Below are 26,331 nucleotides of genomic sequence, written 5' to 3'. Positions count from 1 at the left end.
TTATAGTGTTGCCATTCTATATTTCAGCAGGGATCAGGCCATAATGTGCTCACCATCTTTCAGATTATTTGTCTTTAAACTGCTGTACCTCCAGCCACCTCCCTGCCGTAGGTCCAAAGAGTCATTCCATCATCATCCCATAATCCACCAGGAGTTTAAACGATCCCCCTGACACCCAGTGAATGCGCCCTCCTCCCCAAACATGTCATGCAGATGAAAAAATGAAAAGAATAATTTTCCCCCATTGACATATCAGTCAAATGCAACTGTGGAGGATGTTTATTTTTATAGATGCACTCCTCTCTTTTTCATTTTCAAACATTTTCTTGTTATTCTTATGGTTGTATTTATGTGTTACCAGTTTCTTTTAATGTGTTTCTGTCTGTGTGTACGCGTTTTGAAGCCATGAGGGATTTAGCACTGCCCCAAGGCTGTTCGTAATCTACCCAGTCCCACCACTCCCCAGGGGCTGTGGTTTCATGCGGGTTGCCATTACTGTAGTGAAACCCCCCCTTTAGGGGATTGCAATGCTGTCTCCAGCTCAAGGCACTGAGTTGATCCATCGTCTGCGGACTGTGTTTAAGCACTCACTTAATGTGCTAATAGTGTTAGACTGGGGAGATGCTGAAGAGCTTTTAACTTTCATCAGCTAAAGCTTTGTCTGTTAGAAATGCTGATTTCATGGCTGCTGAGTCGAAATTGTAAAATATTACGTGAGGTTCTGGTGTTTGATAGCAAGAGCTTTTTATCAAAGAGGCTGATGGGATTGTTTCCATAGATAAAGATGATGCCTACATGGAACCTGAACCAGGGTGGGGGACTCAGAGGGTCACAGGTAGTGGACGGAATCTCCTTCGGGCGCTGGGTTTCACTGAGCCTCTTCACATGCTGGGGTCACAGAGCGTGATGGAGGAGTGGAGTGGGACTACATTATCTTTCCCTTTTTGGAGTTCCTGTGTGTGTGTATGTGTGCGTGAGAGTCTGCACGATTGAGTGTGTTCTCCATAGGCTGTTCTTGGGTTGCTAAGCAACTCTGTGTCTGCACGGTGAAGTGGGGGTGGGAAGGAAGAGAAGCACCAGGTCAAGAGAGGCAGACATAAGCGTCGCTGCTTCTGATTGGATCTACCAGTGCTCCTGATGAATGATGCTGATTGTTATCATATTGGCTGGGTGTAGGCCTGAATCATGTTGGGATATCAAGGTCCATCACCTCCCTTCTTCAGTCATTATCTCTATCAGTATCTGATTCAGATACAGTCCGTTCACCTGTGAGTTTGTGTGTATAAAAAGTGTGTTTTTACTTGAATTAACACAGGTACAACCACACTACACAGTTTAATCTAATACATAGGTCTTAATTCCCCTAATGTCACATTTTAGATACAAGTGTTTCACGTTTGCAAAAGCAAAAACAGGAGGAGAGAAGAGAGAGTTTAGCGATTCAGTTGTTTTTGATCTATACAGGAAATGTTAGGAAAGGATGGGCACGGGGACTATTTTATAGTTTCCTTTCCATACTCACAGATAACTAACCAATTTTGAGTTAAACAAAAATCAGATATTCAGGCAATTCCCCTAAATGAAAATAGCAAACTAAATAATGAACCTATGTGGGAAAATTTGGGGTGTTTTTCTTGAACAGAGACTGACTTTTAAAAGCAATGTGGTCATTAACATTACTCTGATGTAACCTTTGTAATTAGGGGTTTTGTTGTTTATTGGATGGCTTCTGCAAGTAAGGTGTCCCACTTTATATGGGGCTACAAAGCATTTCTGTCATTTGTCCCAGATCAAACATGCCTCACGAGAAACGTGTTGCTCCTAAGGAAACATGCATCCAAACTGAGACCTCAGCAAAAAGTACCTGAGAAAACAGTTTTAACACGTATTGCAACAGAAGAAGGGACTGCATGCGTGTGTAAGAAGATTTTCACATAAGATCATAATAACAAATGTGCATTTGTGCATATTTAACCTGCTTATATGAGACATATGACATATATCCCATCCATATTTAGCTTCTTGAGGTCTAGCAGTCTATTAGCGGGTGTCCTGTGCAATGAATATTGCATCATGTGTGATTCAGCAAATCAGATCTAAACTGTTTACTTCATTTCAGCTAATTCTGTTGTCTCCCACTCACAATCTAATATCCAGGTTGTGATCACTTCAGTCTTTCCTCAGAACAATGTTATATCTTGTCCTTGTCTTACTCACTAGAAATGGCACTAATAATTTTTCATGCCTCCTTCACTTGGATGTTTTGAATAATATTAACAGAGTCTGCAGGGGTGTCCCCACCGTTTCTACTGAAAGAGATAGTGAGAGGACACAAAACAGCTCAGATTCTCTGTGTAGGGCAACGAGTCCAATTAAGGGAGGGAATGATGGGTGGTCACGCTCTTCTGTTACCAAGGTTACAGGATGGGTCCAAAGCCAAGCCTTGACAAAAGGCACCGTCTCTACAGACAGAAGAGAGACCCAAGGCCACACAGCCAGGTCCAGGGTCAGGCAGAGCATGGAAACAAGGAAAAGCTGGACTTTAAATTTACTGCAGCTAAACAAAACTGCTGTAAGTAAGGTGATAATGATAATTACTGTGTGTGTGTTTACTCGTGTTTCCACCTGTTGTAATGATTTGTTTTTCCAACCATAAAAAGTAAACAAGAGGACACTGTAAAAAGTGTTTTAAGCTCTATTATACCTGTTCTTTTATTTTTCATTAATTTACTAAAAGTTCTGACTTTAATCTTAGAATCCTGAGACAAAAGTCAGAATTCTGAGAAAAAATGTCAGAACTTTGACACCCAGTGTACGCTTTATTAGAAAAAAAGTCAGAATTCTGACTTTAATCTCAGAATTCTAAAATTAAAGTCAGAATTCTGAGATTAAAGTCAGAATTCTGGAAAAGAAGAAAAAAAGACATGCCCACTTTTTTTCCCCAGTGGCCCGAATCCTCTTTCGTAATTTTGAGCTAGATAAATTCCTAAATTTACTTAATGCTTAAATGTTCTCTTTACCATTATAGGGAAAATTGCACTGTTGAGGCACAAACAGTTACCTTACATTGGTTGAAAACAGAAGGACTTTGTCACATTTACAAGAATAAAGGTGATTAGTAGTAGTGCCAAAGTTTACTTTTGCAGTTCGATGCTTTTCATTTGCAGCTTTATAATTTCTCACATCAATTCCTCTTTTGGTCTTGTCATAAGTGCTGTGGCAGGGTATTACTAAAGGTTAATACTTACCCTACTTTTGGATGAGGTCTGTGTAAGCACAGTAGTCCCGCCAACCTGTTGTAGGGACAGCCAATCAGAAGGAATTTGGAATAAAGGTAGGGAGGCTTTAAGGGGAGAGGATCTAACGTGTCTCCTTTTACACAGTGAATAAACCGAAGGGCTGGAAATTCCCAGTTTCAGGGACTCTAGCAGAGTCATGATCTAAAAATGCCATTAGTCCACTATAATATGTACAGGTAGCTATACCTATGCATGGGGAAAAAAGGGGTTTGTGGTATATTTTATGCTGGCAGGGGGCACAGAGAAGGTCAGATATGGCAGCAATGTGTGGCGCATTGCTCATCATTGGTAAGTGGTGGGTGGGGGAGGGCAATGCTGGCAGTCTTGGAGTAAGTCAGATAAACAGCTCTTCTTGTTCACTGGGAAGGGGGAAGGTTAAATCCTGGTGGCAGACAGCCAGCACCAGTGATGACACCAACTGTCACTGGCAGCCCCTCACTCCCTGCTGCTGTGCTAACTCCACTGTGTGTGTGTGTGTGTGTGTGTGTGTGTGTGTGTGTGTGTGTGTGTGTCCACTCGAGCATTGGTGTGTGAACTGAAGTGCTATTTCCTTTAGCGTGTGGTCATTTTTGATCCCCCGGAGTAAGGATGGGTAATATGGTTGATAAGCGCAAGTGGAACAGCTGTTTAATGAATCCCCACAACTCTGTAGAACAGCTCATCTGAAGCATTTCATTCATGCTTCATATTTATTTATTTATTTGGTACTTTTCTTACTGGGCATTACTGTGCTTTGCTGTTTGGCTACTGTGTTAGTAGTGTGTCAAATCATTTGTCCAGCACATTTGCTCAGACAACTTTGTTTACACTGTCTGCAGCTTATAGTAGAATACACATCATATGAGGATATAGAAAAAGTCTTTTAAGGTAAAATGTGGATGGACAGAGCTAGGATAGTACGATGTGGAACACTTTGTAGAATGGTAACTTGATAAAGTTATTTTTAGACACAGCTCAAACTTGTTAAAACAAACTAACTAAATTATTGCCTGTCCCTGCTTTTTAGTGTGTATTAACTGACTGTATTAGTCTGTCTGCTACTTCAGTTTTGTCTCCAGGTAAAGGCTATAGTCGTCACTCTTCTGTTGTTCATACTGACCACATAGTCAGGCGAAACACTCTCCTGCTCTCTCTGCTTTCTCTCCCATTAATCACAACCTTATTAGACGCTGTACCACTTCCGTTCTGCCACCCACTCCTCTATCCTCAGCTTCTTTATCATTATTAATCACCTGCATTCAGTGGTCAAGCAGATCTCTAGTCTGTGATGATTGGCTGTGCTAGACAGTGGGCGGGGCCCTCGCTGATGCATCATACACAGTACCAGCACAGCAGAAAAGCTCCTCTCTTGCCCTCCCCCTTCCTCTACCTCTCACTCTGCCTTTCATACATACGCCAGAGCACAGACTGCAGCAGAACGCAGGACCAGAAGGATTTTCCTTCTCATACTGGAACAGTCGAGAAACCAGTGGGACAGAGGTACAGTTAGCCAGTGAGGAGGAAAAAGACATTATTCATAGAGGATCCACTGAGGAGTACCTGGCTTTTAAGCTGCCAAAGTGAGTGGTTGTCCCTTTGCGTTTATCCCCACTGTGTATGTGTGTCCATGCGTGTGAGTTTACTGCAGAAGCAGCAGCAGCACTGCAGATGCCACGATCAGGGACTCTGCTCATCCCTCTTTCCCCTCCCCCCATTCTCCTCCTCCTCATCTCCTCTTCTTCTGTTAGAGCATCCATTAACAAGCAGGGACTTTTCCCATTTCTGAGTGCGCATTGATTGTGTATGTTGCATGTGTTTGTGAGAGAGCAGAATCGGTCCGGCCACACCTGGACGCAGCAACTGCAGGGGGGACTCGGAGTGCGCTTGATTTTCCTTGCCTCATGACTAATGTGTGCTCTTGTGAGGTACAAATCAAGCTCACCACTGGTAGTTTTTGAACTGTTTCCAAATGATCCCCTTTCTGCAGGTTTGCATCTGGCTCTCAGAAGCACTTCTGTGGACTCCCTGGTGCATCCATCCCTCTTTTGGGGCTGCCCCACTCCCTCCCCCTCAGCCTTACTTAAGTATAGGATGACAAGCTGTGCGCCCCTGTGCTGAGGAGGCGGGCAGCAGTATGGGCACTGTGCTGAACGGCATCCCCACCACCATCCCCTTCGCCACCAATCTGCCACCATCACGCTGCCCCACCAAGACGGGCACTCCCCCAGGCCCCGCTGATGGGCGAAGACACTGACTCCACCCCAGCTCTCAACCACCACGGCTTCCTCCCCGACCACAACTATGTGACTGAAGGTAAGAAGATGACACAGGAAGCTGTATGTGTCTGTTCTTTGTATTGAAGTATTTCCTTCAGGCAAGTGTGTATCTATGTATTGAACTTTTGGAGTGTGAGTAAGACAGAGTGCGTGACAAAACTAGCTCAGGGCAGCTTCCTAAGCTTCTATAAGCTCTGTGTTAATTATTGTTCAGACAGGAGCTGCCCTAGTCACCAAAACATTCTTTGTCGCAAAATTATATCATCTAAGGCAACTTTTCCCCTCCTCTCACACTATTTCCTTTTTCCCACCCGGCACTTTTCATTCATTATTTTGTTTATGCTACTTTGTGTTACACAGCTATTTTGTCACACCGCAGGGAGGAATTGATCTGGCCCATGCCAGAGTGTCTTCACTTTTGTCTCCAGTTGTGTTTGTGTGTCAGAGAATTTTCCAGAAAAACGAGGCATAAAAATTCCACCACACTGTTTTTGTACTTGCATTGCATGTCGGCTCTTGTATGTGACGCGCGTGTTCTCCCTGTTTGCTCCCCCACTCTTCTATATAATTGGCTCAGGTGTCAGATTGAATACATGATCTAAGACAGGGGGTATATTGACAAACCCAGCAGCCTACAAAACTGTACAAACCACTGAATTTCTTTGGTTTCTTTATAAAGCATAAAGGAGATGGATTATGACCGTGGATAACCACGTTCTACTTATCTTATTACCACCACTAATCTTACCTGCATGCTGGCTTTACCTGTCTGCTTTCCTGCCTCGTCTGTCTGTTTCTTACACTCAGCTCATTGTTCGCTACGCGCCTTAGACCTGAACAGCGGATTATCATTTTGGGGTCATGAACGTGTTGCGAGCTTATTTGTGATTCTCCTATCACTGTAGAAAGGGAATTATGCTTCCTCTGTGTGTGCTGTGGCATAATTTCCCCTTGCACAGAAGCACATGCTGTAGTCAGGGGAGACTGTAGTGCTGCCTGTTGATTGTGCAAATACTCTTGTGTGTATTCAACACACCACTGAAGATTACATTTGTGCATGTCTTTGTCTGTATGTGAAGGTGTGCTTTTCTGTTTCTTCTTACATATACTGTGTTTCCATTAGTAAATTGTATCCATTTCAGGAAAAAGGTTTTTAGTAAGTGACTGGTAAAAGAAAAAGAAAAATTAGCCTTAATACCCCTTAATACCTCTCTACACCCATCCATTATTGCTATAGTAACAGCCAGCAATGCTAAACATGCTGCTTTTCATGCTTGGCCAGAGTGATTGGCAGATCATCTCCACCCACCAATAATGGCAGTATTAATTATTCCACACACACAGGAATTATTCAGGACTGAATTGCTGATGAGCTCACACCAAGGTGGACACTGCTCAGCACTGTTGGTGTGACGGGCCGTGCAGCGCATTGTGAGCTTTAATGGAGAGGACGTTCAGGAGTTCCCCAGATGACCAACAAATATTTCTTCTATCTCAAAAAAACAAAAAACAATAAATCTGGGAATCCACTCCAACTCCCTCCACCTTTCGTCCATGTTCACCCCATCCCCCTTCCGCCTCCCCATTTCCACCTGCCCCTTTTTCCCCTGTCTGGTCTCTAATGCAACACACAGCATTGTTGGGTGCTGAAGTGGCACAATTGCCTAACAATTATCCAACAGTGCTCTAAAGACTGCTCAAACACAGTACGCGTGTCTGAGGGAAAACCGAGCTTGGTATAGACACACAGAAGGAGATGGTACATGTGATTTTTATTCGTGGGTTTATTTTGCTGTCTCCTGGTTGTGTGCCTGTATGTGTGTGTTTCCATCTTTCTTTCTTTTCTTTTTCCTGTGTTTACATTTATATTCGTGTGTGTGTGCATCTTTTTGTTAGTTCAGGTTTGAATTTGTGTGGATGTGTGTCTGCAAGTGTTGTGTATATGTGTGTAAATGTGTGTCTGTAGATCTTCTAGTGGGGATTCCCCTCCCCTGTAACTCCTACAGGGGAGGGATGCTTAAACTCCCTCTTCCTTGCAGTCCCTCCTCTCTTGAATTACATACATTGCTTACTCCCCATCGTCCACAAACTTCCCTTGCCTTCAAAAGTATCTCATTTGGTTCAATGAATCGAGTAACAAATTCTAATTTTTAAAAATAACCCCATTATTATCCTATGCCTCTATATATAAGAGTGCCCATTATTAATTATTATTATTTACTCGAGCAGAAATTGAAAATAAAAAAATCTCTAAATGGTCATATAACAATTCCACATGTATCTCTAAAAATGAAAACTGTGTTACACTGAATATCTTTGGATGTTTGCCCTGTTTAGTAACTTGTAATGGGGAGATTTGATTATGTTCCACATTATATGTCATTAAAGACTATTCTAAGGCAAGTTCTGAGTCATTAAAGTAATTGGTCACGAGGGAAAATGTGACCGAGTAGCCTTTCCCTGGGCCATGCACACTAATGATTACCTGGAAAGCTAAATGAAAGTGAATAAACAATACATGCTTAAGACTTTGTCCCATTAGCTTCCTGTGTTCATCCTTCATGTGTTGCTAGCTTTTCCCACCAAACCCAATATGTTATTCTGTGATCATGAATACACCACCAGCTGATTTTCTTTGGTGAGTACTCATGACCAAGTGTGGTAATGTAGTAACTCAGTCCCTACCCTTAACCCCGCCTTCAACCCCCTTTGCTGCCCTGGTCCTTTTTCCTTCTTATTTTCCTTCCTTCCTCACCCTCTGCTTCCCTGTTGCCCTCCTCCCTTCCTTCCCCCCTCCGTCCATCCTTGCTCCTCTTGCAGGGCTGCTCCTGGCTATAGCCTGAAGAGCTCCGCCCCATCCTGTCCACCCCTCTCCACCCTGGAGTCCTCCCCCAGGATGTTGAGCCCCATCCAGGTCCTGTGCTCCGACATCACTACCCTTTCTCTGGAGCCTGAGCCTTTTGCTTCTTACACTGAAGGTGTGTGCTCTATCCTCTTCTATCCCGAAGGTCATATCTATGTCACACAAATGTGCCACATGACCCCAGTGTGAGATGTGAGAGTTGCATGTGTGCACATCTGTGTGCTAATGGCTCCATGTGAGAGTGTGTGAGTGTTTGAAAGAAGTGTGTGTGTGTGTGAAGGAGTAGTTTGAGTCAAGTGCATTTCCATGTGAGTCTGACTGTTATAAATATCTTAAACATCACTTTGTCTCTGTCTGTCTGCCTCATCCTTTTTTGTGTGCCACTATTTTTATATCCAGCTCTTTATTTTTATCTCAGTCTGCCTGCTCGGATTGTGTGTGTGATTGATTTCTTTAAATAGTTTGACCAGATGACACCCCGCCTCCTTCAAAGCATTGCTATCTTAAAAGCATTGCTATCTTTCTTCTATTTTATACTGAGGGAGAAAACACACGGGCACTTCACATCCATGAAAACGAGCACACACGGAATAAAATCAAATCTGTGTAGACATTCACACAAAGGCCTGGAAATGCATTTTTTTCCCATTCTCATTTCATTCCATCACCTTTATTAATGTGTCGTCTGTAAAAAATCTGAAAGTTGTGAAAAAAGCTTTGAATTTCCTGGAGAATTGCTTGGTTTACTTGACAAGCAATCCATATAATTGCTTTGCTTTGTGAAACACTACAGACAACAGTTACATTTAATTTCCAAGAAGATAAAATCAGTGAATTTTCTGCATTTTGTGCAAAAGAAATTCAGGATTGACTGATCTATTAATGCAAATAAATGTAGAAGGCCAGAGGAATGCATTAAAAGGCAATTCTGTTTGTTTTTAAAAAAAAAAATATGAAGGATTAATTTTTCAACATTTATGAGCTGTCGGAACATATTCTGAGTTTTCAATATCACTGGGGTCAGACGGGGTGTAAACATACTAAGCCTCTCATCTTTTTTTTCATGCTAGTCTCACAAATCTGCCGAAAAATAGATTTTTTTACAATCAAAAATGAATCACAAGCAGCTTTGAGAACACGTGTAGTCAGAAGAAGCTCCTGCAGCTTGGTAAAACCGGATTACAAGTGTATAGTCTACAGGCGCAGCAGCTCGCTTGTTTTGTAATTCTAATTGTTTATATCTATAACCATTAGGCTCACACCAGCTCCTCTATTCTGCTGATATTTGTGCAGAGAAATGGCAGACTCCCTGCTGTGCTGGGCTTAAATCACTCCTCTCCACACACGTGCATTTCTAACAAACACATGCGCCAGTTCTTTTTCCCAGATAACTCCAAAACTGCAGGACAGGGATCAATTTGCCATCTCCCTCCGGCAGGCTCTCCCCTCCTCCTCCCTCACTCCCTCCAACCCGTCTATTTCTCTACAGGGTAATTGAGTACACACACTTGTGCACACGTATGCAGGAAATGCGTGGTGCTTGAGCTACAGCTCACACACACACACACACACACACACACACACACACACACACACACACACACACACATCTCCTGCTGAGTGGTGGCTTGTCCCTGCTTTTAAGGAGCGTATGTTTTTGGCTTGGCTCTAATGGTCCGTGTTTACCCAGACCTAAGATATCTATAATTGGACCTGTAGGATGTCTGCTTCCCTTTCTGCCCCCACACCCCCCAAAACAGGAATTCTGCCTCCCTGTGTTTTTACCTCCACCCTGATCTGCATCTTCGGACTGACAATTAAATTAACTGACTGATCACTTCAGTTCTATCTGTCAGCTATTTTCACTGCTAATGTTGTGAGAAAACTGTGACATCTAAAAAATATTTGCTTTGTTCAACCAGCATCCCCAAAATTCAAGCCATACAATTAATAACAGTTAATTTTGTATTTACTATGCTGTGATTTTTAAGGCACTGCTGTCCGTAAACACTACAGTGTTTGTGTATTTGGTGTTCATACCCTGTGCCTGTTTTATATCTTTCTGTATCATTGGGTTCATTCATGTTTGTGTGTTGTTTTGTGCTGTATGTGTGAGCGCATGCACTTGCAGTCACAGTGTGTTCCTTCAGCTTCTGCAGTGTGGCAATGAGTCAGACTGCTGATGCTAATGGACAGTCTGTGGGAGAGACAGACTGAGGAAGCTTGCTGCACTGTAGCACACTTATCCACAAGACAAAAACCTACAGCTTCACAATGGCACACACATTGCCTTTACACACAAGTGAACTGGACAGCAATACTTCTTGGGAGAGAACCACAGTGATCATGATGGTAGTTATCTCTGCAGTTGTTGCTTAGATTCTTATTAGGTGTTTTTCTCCTCTATTAAAAAGAGTGAAAGACACAGATGGGTGTGTGTTTTGTGTGTGTGCACAAAAAGGAAACAGAGGAACAAAAAGACCAGAAGAGGATCCAGGTTGAGAACAGACTGAGGCTGAGCCAGGAGAGAGTGTGTGCTCCATATTTTATTCAGCTATACTGTGTGCCGCTCCTATGGTTTTGCTTAGCTTAGCTCTTTCTGACTGTGACCTGACTGGAGACACAGTTGTCTGTATGCATCCAGCCTCTCACTCACGCACGGAGCATTAAGCTCACACATTTTCTTTGCCTTATTTTATGCACATGTGCATGTAAAGCCCCTCTGGTGCACATATGCGCGTTTGTGAATTGGACTGCATACACAGGGGTCTGCATGTCTGTGTGCATCCCTTAATTATCTGCCTATCCTCAATTAGGATCACAGCGTCTGCTTCATCTCCTGGTATTAATTTAGCAACATTTGTTAGTGGACAGAACTAGAGCAGCATAATTATTTTACCACGCTCCTTCTTCCTGTGAGGGTTGGATTGCTGAATCCCACTTCCTCCTTCACCAGATTCCATATATGGCTAACCTTTACCAGCACCGTCTCCACTGGTTGGCTCTGCTTGTTACTATGGCAACCGCTACACACTGGAGGAGCCCCACCACCACCACTATCACCACCGCTGCCTCAGCTTTCTAGTCCTTTCCCTTCACCATCCTTTCCATTTTACCACCACCAGCATCACCACTTCTTGTGCACACTAGGCAGCAGAGTGCTGTGGGGGAGGGATGAGAGAGGGAGAGAGGAAGAGAGGTGAATGTGCAGAGACAACCAAGAAGAAACTGAGACAGAGAAATGGGGCAAAGAGAGAGATTGGCAAACAGGAGATTAGAGATGACAAAAGAACATGTGGGTTGAAAGGGAATGAGAGAGAGCCTAACATTGAGGGGGAAATTGTCACCGAATAATAAGAAAGGTTCTGCAGCATCTGAGAGATCAAGAAAGTGTGTGTAATAAAGAAAGATGGCTGAAGTAAAGAAAGAGGTAAGAAGTGATACACAGAATGTATGAGGGTGAATGAGGTTGTGTTGTCGTGGAGATTGAAGAGCAGTCCCCGCCTTTCCTCATCATAAAATCTCTCTTTCTCAAGGCCACAACAAAATAGGCAAGGCTACAGCTTTGAATCACTCCGACTCAATAAATACACTCTCCAAGCTCTATTTTTATTACAGCAAAGCTTAGTAAGAGCCATGTTCTTTTCTACCAACACCATGTGCTGTATAGAGAAATCCAGTAGACGCTGCAATGCCTTGTTGTTATTTTTGTGGTCAGCAGTGAATTTTCAGTTGCAGTTTCAGGGTTTTTATCATGATTATTTCCATACTCGGTCAGTGTGTATGTTTAGGTCAGCAGCCCAGTGCGATGCACAAGTTAAACAGTGTTATGTGGGACAGAAACCGAGATTATTGTTGAGATAACTGGAGAAGTGTTTGTTAATGCATTAAATGTCTGGCTGTTGTCAGCAGTATAAATCATCATCTACCTCTTCATCATCTTCTGTGGGGTCATCACAGTGTTTCATCTGCTTCCGTCTCGCCCTATCCCTAGCAGCACCATCTATCACAACAAGCCTCTGCATGTCCTTCTTGACTGCATCCATGACTCTTCTCTTGTTTCCTTCTGCCTGGCCTCTTGCTTTGTTGCCAAGCTGCTAACCTGAGCTATCCCTCTGATATATTCATTTCTATTATTGTCAGCTACTCCAAATGAAACTGAGAATGTTTTCTACTCTGCCACCACTTGGGCTCCTGTATTTTTGTCAGTGCCAAACCACACATCGTTGCAGGTCTCACTACCGTCTTGTAAATCTTCCATTTCTCTCTCACTGCTATATTTCTGTCACAAATCACCACATGTCTCCACCCACTCCACCCTACCTGCAAATTGTTCTTTACCTCTATTGTGCTCTATTCATTGCTTCCGATGGTTTTTAAACTTTACTACCTCTGCCTCTTGCAGTATCTCTCTCTCTAATTCACAACTATGTATTCTGTCTCGCTTCTACTGACTTCCATCCATCTTTTCTCCAGTACATTTCTTCACCTCTTTAGGTTCTCTTCCACCTGCTCCCTACTCTTAGCAAAGGGCTAACGCCTGCAGTAAGATTAATTTAGTAAAAAGAAAAACCATGATGGCAAATGTAAAAACAAATGAAAACAGCCTACATCAGCACATCTAGCACTCCATAGTCATTTGTTACTTATTTTTTGTTCTTTAGATTAAAAAGAAAACAATTTGTGGGTTCGTGAGAGGTAATATGTTGGAACTGTTTCTCGTTCAGCTGCAGTAAGTTTGTTGATTTGCTATTTGTTGAACTTCACACTATCCTAAGTGAGGTTTATGTTACTTCCCGAATAAAGGACTATAACAAAACAAATGATAATAGAGTAAAATATATATATATATTTTAAATGTGTCTGTTCACAATGGCATTCGTGATCTTGGAGGAATAGTACTATAACTTAGCCAAGCTTCCTGCCGGGTCAGTTACATACCTTCTCATCACTCATCATTTTTACCAAACCTTACAGTTTAATCTATCCGAAAGAGGTTTAAGCACAGATACTTTCAAGCAGCTTTGTCTCTAAATCTATTGTATGTTTACAACTAAATCTTCAATCTGCTGCACAAAGGCAGAGGTGAAAGGAGGACAAGTGAACGGAGGAACAGGGAGCAGATTACATGCAAAGCTGAACCACACACAGGTCCCAGTTGTCCTCACACGCGCTCACACGCTCTTCTTTTGACGACACAACTGTGCACTTTTCCGTTTCATGTTTTGTGTATTGTGTTATACAGAATGGACCACGTAAAGCACTGAGTCACTGCACTAAATGCTAAGTGGATAATAATGTGCCGATATTTTAGCGCTTTAAATGAGCCATTGGGTTATTGTTTAGGGAGCGATGGGAGCTGTGAGGTAAATATACAAATGAATGTTATATGAAATTAGCGATTAAAACTCACTGTGTCGTGACTTTAAACACGCAGTTGTTTATGCCCTTAATAGAGGCCAAGGAGTACGCATTCACCCCAGCATAAAAACATGAACCCGAGTGACTCTGTAGTCTTGTACGTCATTGTGTATGTATCATAGTGGAACACAGAAAGCACCTGTGCCTACTGTGAAACAGCTGTGTGTGCGGTTGATTTCCTTTGTTTTCATGTACTTGCATGTTCTTTATAAAGCTCATTCTTCAATTTCAAGCACAGTTATGCAACAGTTATCAAATATTGTCTCATTCCAAACATGAATTTGCATATTTTAATCCACTTACATGTTAATCCACTGACTGTTGATTTGGTTTAATAATTTAGTGTGAGATGAACATTATACAGATGAATGATGATGTGCGGCTAATGGCTACTCCTCTCTCTTTCACTGTCATTTCCACTCTCATACTGCACATCTCCTTCTCTTCTTCTCTCTCTTTCTGCATTCATCTTTGTCTTTATACTTCCAGCTGATATCATCTCCACTGTTGAGTTTAACCACACTGGAGAGCTCCTGGCCACGGGAGACAAAGGGGGCCGTGTGGTCATCTTTCAGAGGGAACCTGAGGTACTTACACATGTGCACCACACCAACACTGACACACTTGCACTCATGCAGCACATTCAGATATAACATTTTTCATTTGAGCTGTGAGGGTAGCAATGAATGCACTTGGTTCCCCTCCAGCTACACTCTATATTGGTTGATAAATACTTGATGTCCCTGCTGTGTCAGAGAGTGTGTCATTATAGCTGTGCAGAGTCCATGCCAAGCAGTTTCTGATTAACATCGAGGTGATGGAACATGCACATCTTTCACTTTCATCTACCTTTTTTTCTCTTTCATTTCCTTTTCTTTTCATAGAGCAAGACTGAGCCCTTCTCCCAGGGAGAGTACAATGTCTACAGCACCTTTCAGAGCCATGAGCCCGAATTCGACTATCTTAAGAGTCTGGAGATTGAGGAGAAGATCAATAAGATTCGATGGCTGCCTCAGCAGAATGCTGCACACTTCCTGCTTTCCACCAATGGTGAGAGCTTCCTGCATACACACCCTGGAGAAAACTGGAAGCTGATGTGATTGATATTTTCTACATTTGCTGTGAACCACTTTAAATGATTGCTTTTTCTGAAGGCATCATCTAAGAGCATGTTTCTGAGATACTGTTGCTTCTCCTTTACCCTTTTACACCTGAGCACTGCCAGACCGTATCTTATTAAAATAGTACCTGTCTTCTTAAAAAAATTAATGAGTGTGACCCACTTTAAAGCTCCAAACAGCTTTAATGGCAAGGCCTCCTAAAACTACTATATGTTGCGTGTCACTTCTTTTTAATTTGCCATTGGAGGTCTTCCATTTCCCAGGCTCTCCTGTATTGTTGTAAAGATGCTATGCTCTCTCAAATTCAAAATTTTGCCTCCCAATTACCACTTGAAGATAAATTTGAATTTGCCCCAATGTTCCTTACCCAATGAGGTTTTTAGGATTGTGGCGCTGTTACTGATTGAACTGAAAAAAAAAAGCCTTTGGCTTAAGGAGTTAACATGTTTGTGTGGGTGAGGAACGTCTCGTAATTAAGATCTTAAGTCAGAAGCAGATTTTCCCTTGCCTAATCGCAGACGAGTTTCTGTTTGTGTTGCAACTCTTCTCTGTAGTACATTAGGATGTGAGGTTACACTCTCATTTTATGGCTGGAATACCGGTACTTATTTTAGTTTATATTTACCCTGAGAACCTGAGTATTGATTTTTTTAAAGTACTTTATTATTTATAATTGAAGGCATGAAATATGTAGGACCTGCCTCAGCAGCTGAGTAGCAAACATGCTGACATGTTTGTTGTTGCTATTTTCTCAGTATAATACAAAGAGTCCACGCTTCCTTACCAACCTGACTGTGTGATAAATTAGTACATAATATAAATGTTTGTATTTTTTTTTTTATTACAAAACAAAAACAGTTTACTGTAAGTTTTAATGATTGTAGCTTTGATTGTGATGAAATCCCATATTGGTCTCTGGGATTGTTTTTAATCACATCTAGGTAGAGTCTCTTATTATCAAAGCATTTCAACAAGCACCTTTATCTGATTAGTTAATGGCCCTGTTATCCGTTTTCCAGATAAGACCATTAAATTGTGGAAGGTGAGTGAAAGAGACAAACGGCCAGAAGGATACAACCTGAAGGATGAAGAGGGTCGAATCAAGGATATCTCCACAGTCACCTCTCTACAGGTATCTATCTATCTATCTATCTATCTATCTATCTATCTATCTATCTATCTATCTATCTATCTATCTATCTATCTATCTATCTATCTATCTATCTATCTATCTATCTATCTATCTATCTATCTATCTATCTATCTATCTATCTATCTATCTATCTATCTATCTATCTATCTATCTATCTATCTCTCTCAGGTTAGGAAATAAAACTGGGTCAGTGAGTACAGATGTGTTTGCATGTGTAAAAATGGGTCACTGGCACAAGGAACATGCGAGTATGTGTGAGCCTGTGGGGGTGGTGAAATCCTCTTTTTGTATCCTTCACTACAGCGCAGGGAGAAAACGTCTACACTGGATCTTAATTAGTTAAAAGCTTCAGTGTTTCTATCAGCAGTAAACTCTTAATAAGAGTAACTCACCGTGCCTCCATATGTCTGGTTATAATGCACCTCTGTCCTTTTGGAGGAGAACCAATGTTAGTGATTTTAACACTGTGCAGTATGCAGAAAAACAAGCCATAAATTTAAAACTAACCATGCAATATTGTGCAGTCCCCTTTTGTGTGGGTGAATTTGTTAAATGTAAGCATGTGTCGACAAACAGCTTTTTAAAATGAAGCTAAATGAGTGAAGGACCGAATGAGCACTTGGACTTGCTAAAGTTTCACTCCTGAGAGTTGCTCCTTTATTATTGATGTCAAAGGAAGTAATGCATTAAATATTAACTATGATACAATTAAATTATTTCAGTTTATTCCACTCTGTATATCTTCTACTTCTTTCATTTCATTCAGAATAAATGTTAAACTGTTCTTTCTTTGGGGTTTTCCAGGTGCCGGTGTTGAAGCCCATGGATCTGATGGTGGAGGTAACTCCTCGGCGAGTCTTTGCCAATGCCCACACCTACCACATCAACTCCATCTCTGTCAACTCTGACTATGAGACCTACATGTCAGCGGATGACCTTAGAATCAACCTTTGGCATCTGGACATCACTGACCGTAGCTTCAGTATCCTTCATGGTTCGAAGCACTCGTGCACAAAGACTGGAGGAGATGAAGACAAACACTTATGTGTGTACGCACATAAAGCAGGCATATATTTGTCAAAGCCCAGGGACTGCAATAATGAATGCATACATTAATGCATGCATACTCAACAATCAATTCCTGCCCACACAAAGCAACAAGCTCTGCAAATCCCACTTTGTTGTATGAAGATATGCACAAAGACACACACAGTGCTGGGGGAGGGGAGTATTATTCTTGAGGAGTGAAAATGTATCTTAATGAATAATTCAGTGGCTGCATAAATATTTCAGCCCTTTTCTGAGTTCTAATCCAGCTCAATAGGACACAGTACAGTCGCATCCCTGACCCAGACAGGATTTATAATATTACAATTTATGTGAATATGGAATTAGTTTTCTCCCAACAATCCCCTCTAGATATATTTATATTGGTTTGCTTTATTCCTGCTGTGAATTATTGATATAGTGTTGGCTATGTATACATTTATATAAACTTTTGTTTATATTTTGTTTGTAGATTATTGGCCTGTGTGTGTTTCCATATTATTTTAATCAGTTTAATTATTTTCTCATTGAGTCAGTTAGGGAGTTAAATTAATAAAAGGATGAATGAATGCATAAATAAATGAATTAATTATGTGCAGTCTATAAAGCGCAGGCCTGAAGAAGCTGGCTCTTTGAGAGTTTTCCTCAGCTGTGGCGCTCTCCATCAGACATTGTGGACATCAAGCCAGCCAACATGGAGGATCTGACAGAGGTGATCACAGCGGCTGAGTTTCATCCCCACCACTGTAACTTGTTTGTCTATAGCAGCAGTAAAGGCACGCTGCGCCTCTGTGACATGAGAGAAGCAGCACTGTGTGACAAGCACTCTAAATGTGAGTAAAACGTGCTGAGAGAAATGATGGACACGCGCATGTTGCATGTTTATAGTTTTTACAGCAAAGATTAGAAAAGATCTAAGCTTTTAGATAAGTATGCTAACCCTTCAAGCAGGCCAAAATTCAACAACAGCTGTATTTTTTTCTTAAATGGAATGGACTGGTACTCAGAGTTTGTCTACTCTATTTGAGCAGTCAAAGTCCATTTATGGATTCACACACATTCAAGCACAAACACTTCTTTTTCTGTGCCCTAGCATTCACATGCTCGCACTGATGGATCAGAGGCACCTTGGGGTTCAGTATATTGCCCAAGGATGCTTCGACAAGCAGACTAGAGTAAACAACCACTTCGCTGCTCTAACTCCTGAGCAGCAGGTGCTCCAAACTAGCAGCGAGGAATGGCAGTGCTTTTTTCTGTAAGCTGGGTTTATCTCTATCCTCTGATTTTTCTTCTAAATTTTTAAAATTGAGGTTTGCATTTGTGGTATTGAGTGGAATTCCTTGATAACTCTTGTGTGCATTTTTTATTGCTTTGGTATTCCCAGACTTTTACTTTACCACAAATTGTTAAAGTTTTTAGGCATTTTGAGCATGTTAGTTCAAAGTGCTGCTGTGCCCAATTTTAAGCTTTACTCATCTACAGCCGGCAAAACTTAAGGTACAATAATACTAAACGAATGGCCTAAAAGATAAATTGTAAGAATTATGATTTCCCCACATTGTAGAAGTATGATTTATCACTTCTGGACCTTTTCTACTCTGTGTAATAATTTTTAGTTCTACCTCAGAACAGGGCTAGTTGCTCCATAAATCTGTCGTCCTTAAGGGGCAACAATTCAAGTCATGGCACTATATTTCTTGTATTTACGTTTTCTCTCAATCACTTTGGTTCATTTCTCAGAACATCGAGTCATTTGTGCATTATAAAAGCAATGTCATTCTTTTAAATAATTTTTTGACGCATTAAACGTGTAAAAGGTTACGTACTATTTCTTTCTGTCTCACTTCCCAAAACATCCCGGCAGTAGTTCACTGTGCAAGTCACCACATGGAAGATGGTTGCAGCATTTGTCACAATATGTGATGTGAATGAGAATTTTTCAGGCCACAAATTCTTCACATCACAGCAGATGTCATGCAAACGACTGTACACAGCCTCTGCAGGCGTCTGCTCTGATGTTTTATTGTATTTTTGGCTTTGAGCTATAAAACAATCTCATCTTTTTCTTTTCTGTTGGTAACGTCGACAAAACCATTTTAGTTCATACACCAAAAATGTAAATGTTAATCCCGACTAGTCTCATACATGCAGTATTGTGTCAGCTTGTTGTTTGGAAACTGATGTATGCCTTAGAAAAATCCCTGTCACTGAATCTTAGCCACGCTTTCCTCGACTGCTTGCGGTATGTTGTCATATATTGACAACATGGCTGCAAAATTTGACTAAAAGAGTGAAATGTTCATTGACATTTTGGTCATAAATAATACTTATGGAACTGTGAGCCAAGCTTTCCTGCCTGTCTTTTCTTTGTTTCCCACTTTTTGTTCCTGTTGTAATGCTTCATCCATTCAGTTTACAGCTTTGATCATGAGTCACTGCTGCAGTGTTCCTGCACAAGCTGTGCTCAGCAAGCAGCTAGATCTTGCATTTTATTTTTCATATTCAGTGTTTAGAGGAACTTTAATAGAGCTCTTTGACATTTGCTAATGTTTATACACTGATGTATTCAGACAGCAACACCTCTACAGAAAGATACAGAAGCCGTGTCCGTGGTCTCTGTCTCATAAATGGCACTTAACATAATGAGTCATCTGAGAGATTTATCTCTGTTCACGAGATAAAAGCACACATATCCAACTGTGTTTCTGCCTTTCATCTTGCTTAACGGCACTCGCTGACCTCTCCTTCTCTCGCCTTTTTGTCTCCCTCCCACTCGCCAGTGTTTGAGGAGCCCGAGGACCCCAGCGCCCGCTCTTTCTTCTCCGAGATTATCTCCTCTGTGTCGGACGTCAAGTTCAGCCACAGCGGTCGATACCTGCTCACCAGAGACTACCTGACTGCCAAAGTCTGGGATCTCAACATGGAGAGCAAGCCCCTAGAGACATACCAGGTGTGTGACTGGCGATGTGTGGAAAAACATGAGGCAGTGTCACAATAAATGACAAGAAACACCAGGATGAATATAATATATTGTATTCTGTCTTACTCAGCTACCATGATGAGAAATGGATAGATCAAGGTTAAGGAGCTCCCAGGGGTCAGGGATCCTTGCAGGTCACAAATAATACAATTGACAATTGGTGTTCTATAACTTTAAGCTCTTCTATTTTATTTGTAGGAGATTTAAAGAACACACTGAACAAAGGAGAAACATTACATATGCACAGCAGGTTCCTTGATTAGCTTTAAGGCTATGAAAACGATCTGCTATGGACTTTGCACAGTTGCAAGAGAGAGGAGGGGGAAGACATGCAGCAAATGCTCTGGGATGGATTCAGCCTGGTGAGCTTTACTGGCACCCCATTTTTTTTGCACATCTTAACCTTACTCTGGACTGATATGTGCAAAACTCTCTACATCATCAAGGCATCAAATGGGGAAAATTCCTTTTTTTTTTTTTCATTACTTAGGTAATATTAAAAAAACAAAAAAAAGAAGGGAAGGGGAAAAAAGGCCTGAACCTGTTACTGTAGTGGGTGGTGTTACTAAGAAACCCAGCACCAAACTATCAACTGTCATCATTACCACTGACCAAATCCCAGTTGTGTTGTCCAAATGGCGAGGTGACTAACGGTTTACTGAAAGAGGGCATTGTCGTTATGGAAGAAATACAAGATCGGAGAACGAAATGAGTCATGAGCGTAAGATTGTCTCTTACAATCACAGTACTTACAGATGATTCGATTTTTTCCCAAACCTTTTAAGGATAATTGAGAGAAAATGCACTTCCCCTCACTGATGCAGAATCCTCACGACGTTTTTTAATGTAAGATCGTAATCTCTTTGTATGTCAAAGAAATGAATAAACCCAAATTAAAACCGTAAATTATCAGTATGTTGTGTATGCGGGAGTTAATTTACAGGGGCTTAAAAATGCTGTGTTGATATACACATGAAATAATAAGCTTTTTAATATTTACGCATGCTATTATTTACACATACATGCTCAGTTTTTCTCCTGTGTCACTTCTAAGTGGCCACGCTAGCTTCTGGTTATGCATTTATAGGCACTAAAACTATTTATCAGCTCCTTTTTTTTTCCAGTATGTGTTTAGTATTCCTGCCTCAGGCCTGTGGGTGAACATGCGTGTTTGTGTATGTGTTCCTGCCTGACGTGTGAGGGCCTGTGAGGCGGCCAGGAGTGGGAGGCTGAGACGCACTGGAGCTATTTATAGGATCCCGAGCCTCCACTCATAAAGTAAAGCGTGAAGGAGGGATACCTTCCACAGTGGCTGACACCTAGATCTGCAATGCAGCAGAGAAAGGGGGGAAGGAGGGACAAAAGGGGTGAGGAATTGGGAGGGAGTATGAAGATGGTGTGATGTGAGGAGGAGAGATGAATAAAAGAGAGTAAATGGTAGGATTAGAGAGAAGGATTGCAGAGGATGCAGCGTACGGTGGCCTCTGAAAATATCTGCATTCAGGTATAAATATGTATAAAAACATGGTCAGGTCTTCATCTAAGTCACAGATAGTGACTCTATTTTAACTATAATAATAATCCTGCTCTTGTTTTTGTTCAATACTTTATTTAAACACTCGGTGTTGTTTGGAAAAAGTATTCCAGCTGCTATGCTAACAGCAGAGTTGATTGGAGTCAGGAGTTAACAGCAGCATCAGCTTTTGGAAATCATGCCTTTTAGAAAAGACATGTTAGAATTTATTGAGGTTAATTTAATTCCATAGTAAGCTGGGCAGACCCAGACAGCTCAAGGCTGAAAGGAATCGGTGAAGCTGGTCTGTTTTATGATGTTATGGAGAACTGAGCCCACAGAAGGAAATCAAAGGAAAACCTCCAAAGAGACACCTCTTTCTTTGTATTTGAAATTTATTAAAGGACAACTTGAAACTGTATGGCACTGCTGGGAAAGTGGTGTTTGGCTTGATCACACCATTTGGGAAGAACACACAGTACGAAGGGGCATTGTATAACGATCACAAAAACATGAGCCCAAAGTGTGTAGAGTAGAAAAAGCATTGTGATTTGAACCTGCTTCGACATCTTCCAGTCGAAATCTGTCAGGGAAGACTATTGTCAGAGCGTGGTGTCTGTGCTTTGAGCCTATCACTCCACACAAATAATGATACACATGAAAAGTGAGTACATATTCCTTTGGAGCCTAAAGGTGGATGCAGGGATTGTGGAGGCGTTGAAATGGCAAGCATTGATGCAGGCCAATAGCGGGATGGACTTGTCAAGGGAGAAATTTATAACTTAAAAAGACCATCAAACCAGGAGGGTATCTTTGGTTTGTTATGTGAGGAGAGTGATGCATGTTAGGTGTGCGTGACGAGGCACACCTGGAATTGTCTGCCTGAGCTTGCAGGCTTCACTCCATGTTATCTTTCAGTTTTCCTTTTGTTTGAGGTTCTATTATTTTATTGCTCCAGCACTAGCATTAGCAATTTCATGTTTGTGTATATTTTGTTAGATAGAAAAAGATCAGATTGTATTTCATGACAAATTAATGCAAGAAACGGAGTAATTCCAAATCCATTGTATGTGGGCAGAAAGTGGGTGCTGGGGTGGGGGGGTTTAAAGGCTAAGCTACCTTATTATTTATTTATCTATGGATCTATTTTGTAAATTTACACCTGTACCCCCCCCTGGATCATGAAAAATGTGCACAAATTCATGAGGAATGAGGTGCCATGCTCTAAATCAGAAATCATGCGGACTGGGGGGGTGGGAAGAGGACTGTATATTCAGCTCAAGCTGACACGGTATCATTTTCCCCTGTGCAGAAAGACCCAAAGGGAAAAACAAAATTGTCACTGGTTTTGATGTACAACCGTGAGACGACCTCAGTTTGACTGTTTATTGATTGCAAGGTGGCTGCTGGCTGCTGACTTTATGCAAAATGTGGAAAGCGGGGTTGGGGCGGGGGCTCAATGGAGAGAACAGGACCTGGAGGAAGAGGAGGTGTAGATTTCATCTCCTTGCATCACTGGGCAGACACAGTGCTGACACAGGCAGGTCGAATAAAAGCACAAGGAAAAGCAGTTATAAGTCAGTGTATGTGTGCGTGTAAGAATATATGTGTGTCTCTATTATCGCACCCTTGGTAGGTGCGATTGTAGAGAGCTGGATGTTAATGGATGGAAGTGATATGGAAAGGAGGGTAGATTAAAATGTACTCCTGGCCCTTGTATTGCTGAAGGTTGGTGTTGTGTCTTATTAGCGTTTCCTTCAGGGAGGATTGTGTTACAGCATGCCCATATTTAATGTGTTTTGGTTGTGCTGAGCTTGGTATGTGTGTTTGTGTGTCTTCTGCTCACTCTTCTATTTATAGTTTACGCTGAGAGTCGATACCTGGGAGTAATGCAGCTGTGAGATGGGCTCGATTGTAATCATATCTGTTTGTGTGTGTTCCTACAGGTTCATGATTATCTCCGCAGCAAGTTGTGCTCTCTCTACGAGAACGACTGCATCTTTGACAAGTTTGAGTGTGCCTGGAACGGCTCCGACAGGTACCTGATGTTTGATGATGGATGTGTGTTTCCAGCTTACAGCCATCCGTTAGTCATACCTGCTTACCCTAGAAATGATGTGATGAAAGCATGAAAACTGCCTTTAGACTAACTGGATCTCCCCTATCCTCGTGCTCTGTACAGTGTTATCATGACCGGAGCCTACAACAACTTCTTCCGCATGTTCGACCGCAACACCAAGCGCGACGTCACCCTGGAGGCGTCACGGGAGAGCAGCAAACCCAGGGCCGTGCTGAAGCCGCGGAGGGTTTGTGCCGCGGGAGGAAAACGCCGAAAGGATGATATCAGTGTGGACAGCCTGGACTTCACCAAGAAGATCCTCCATACGGCTTGGCACCCGAACGAGAACATCATTGCCATCGCTGCCACTAACAATCTCTACATCTTCCAGGACAAACTCAACTCCGAGATGCATTAGTGAATGGATGTCAGCGGCAAAAACAAATGAGTTTACACCCAATAACACACAACTATGCCAGAATGTACACACTATCAGACATGCACACACACTGTCACACGACCAAGAGATGCCTAAAACGCATACCTACACACACAATCAGAACTCATACACAGCGTTTCATGTCCCTCCTTCACCTCCTCCTCAGCCTTCCAGAACTGCAAGGCCCTCGGCAGGGCTAGGAAGGGAACAGGCTGGATTACACAACGGATTATGGATTGCAAAATTGTCCGAACAGTGGATTTCCTGATTGTTAGCCTCTGGATTGATGGTTCGTTCGTTGCTGCAGCTCGGCTTCCTGAGGGGAGGGATCACACCCTCGGCCCCAGAGTGGAGAGACGTTTACATGTTTGTCTTCTTCTTTTTTTTAATTCTTCATGCTCTTTTACTTTTTTTCCACCTCCTCCTCCACCTCCTCTGCTCTCTGTATTTGTGTGCTCAAGCAAATCCTATTCTTATCCCTTGCCCACTGTTTTGTGTAACAAAAACCCTTTGTGGTTGTCTACCAGCGGCACTGATAAGAAATGGGGCATTTATATAACTGGCTTTTTGTTTTAAGATCAGATCATCATTTCAGATCAGCTTTCCCTCTTCTGTTTTATGTAACTTCTTTTTAAATGATGATGATGGTAATTAAAGAGGATGAGGTAAAGTGATTTGCGTGATGTACGAGGATGGGACCCCACCCCCCTTCTCCCTAAGCCCACCAGACGCCTCTGAGCTCTCCCTGAATCAGGAGAGACGACCAAAAACTGGGCTGCGTTCAGCGACGTGAAACATTTACAGTCCTGCAGATAGAGAAGTTAACAGATGATACTATACCACCATGGCCTAACATGAGGACACGCGCTCATATATGGTCCACAGTGCGTTTCAGTAATTCTTGTTTTCCTTGCTCAAACGGACCCGAACGTCTCTGATTTCTGCTTCTGGTCTGAGGCTGCTTTGTGTGCTACTCTGACATTAAACATGTTAAACTCAGATCAAGCAAAAATATTACTAAAAAGAAAAAAAATCTATAAAAGAAATAATTTCAGCAATCAAATGATAAATGCTGCATGTCAAACAGATTTAGCCTAGGTGTTTATAAATTGACTCACTGACTGGCTTGGCTGCCTTCGTAACCATTTTAGATCCAGCTTGTACAAAGGCTTCGGGGGCCCCCCGGGGGGCCCTTTGCAGCACGAGTAACCATAGATGACCGAGCTCCCTTACATTTATTTGTGTCTTCGGACGCTGAAGCATGTTTACCGGTGTTCGGTTCATACACTTAACACGTACTTTTCGAATGAAGCCGTCCACAAAATCAGTTTCTGCTCAGTGAAACTGCAAACTGAGAAGAATGGGGAATGTTTGTGATTAACATTAAAAGAAAAAAGACAAAAAAATCTAAGGGCCTAAATGGTGTCTGTATATATCAGCTCGGTTTTTGACATGTATGAGGTTTCGTTGTTTTTAAACAACCATAAACGGACTGCAGACTTGATCATCGGTACTGATGACTGCCTCCAAAGCTACAGCAAAGAGATGGTACTTTAATCTCTTCGGCCTTCCTCACTGATAACTTTGCTGATGTGTTTATTTTTTAGAAAACAGCAAATTCTTTTATCTGTCCTTTTTTGTTCCTTTTGCTTTTTTCTGTCGGTTGTAGCCTACTCCACGTCCTTACCACACTAAGCCACATATTTTTGTGTTAATGTATGTTGATGACATCAAAATTGTCAAACGAACAGTTATAAATAATGTTAATATGTTTTTTTCTGAATAAAGATTTCAACGAAATTGCATCCAATGGGCGTATCATTGTGATTTTCATTACTGTTTAGTTAGGAAGTCCCAACATTGCTTAACTGTTAATATGTACCCTTTATATGGCTTTTCAAGTTATGTAGTGTAAGGCGCCACCTTGTGTTATTATGCACTTATTACATGTGGATTTAAAATTGCTAAGGGATTTAATAATGAATGAATTTAATTGAAATAATTACCAAGTTTCATGATTCTGCACATTTTTTCTGTCTGGTTATCTTTCTTCTTCTATCTGCCTAAACTTGAGTTTAAAACCCCCACAATCATCTATTTTATGCTTTAATGACAGTTAATCTGAGCAAAATACATTTCTTCATAATTTAAAAATAACTTGTGTTAACGCTTCATAAATAT

The 26,331-nt window shown here is 41.7% G+C and overlaps 1 protein-coding gene across 2 annotated transcripts; it reads left to right on the top strand.

Annotated features, from left to right (window-relative positions):
* Positions 1-4,633: 4,633 nt before the first annotated feature.
* Positions 4,634-25,960, top strand: LOC309714273 (serine/threonine-protein phosphatase 2A 55 kDa regulatory subunit B gamma isoform). Of its 2 annotated transcripts, none has more exons than XM_082546574.1 (10): positions 4,634-4,858; positions 5,266-5,591; positions 14,328-14,425; positions 14,723-14,888; positions 15,979-16,091; positions 16,917-17,094; positions 17,828-17,992; positions 19,940-20,109; positions 23,599-23,690; positions 23,835-25,960. In XM_082546574.1, the coding sequence occupies exons 2-10, from the start codon at positions 5,516-5,518 to the stop codon at positions 24,127-24,129; spliced, it is 1,353 nt and encodes a 450-aa protein (XP_082402700.1). In that variant the 5' UTR covers positions 4,634-4,858; positions 5,266-5,515; the 3' UTR covers positions 24,130-25,960. The 2 variants fall into 2 exon arrangements, with proteins under 2 accessions (XP_082402700.1, XP_082402699.1); XM_082546573.1 differs by lacking the exon at positions 4,634-4,858 and adding an exon at positions 8,375-8,532 and having other exon boundaries at positions 5,503-5,591.
* Positions 25,961-26,331: the final 371 nt, after the last annotated feature.

Source organism: Aulonocara stuartgranti (genome assembly GCF_965226115.1).
Source record: "Aulonocara stuartgranti genome assembly, chromosome: 2".
NCBI lineage: Eukaryota > Metazoa > Chordata > Actinopteri > Cichliformes > Cichlidae > Aulonocara > Aulonocara stuartgranti.
Note: the sequence above shows the minus strand (reverse complement) of the source record. Positions and strands in the feature narration are given on the sequence as shown.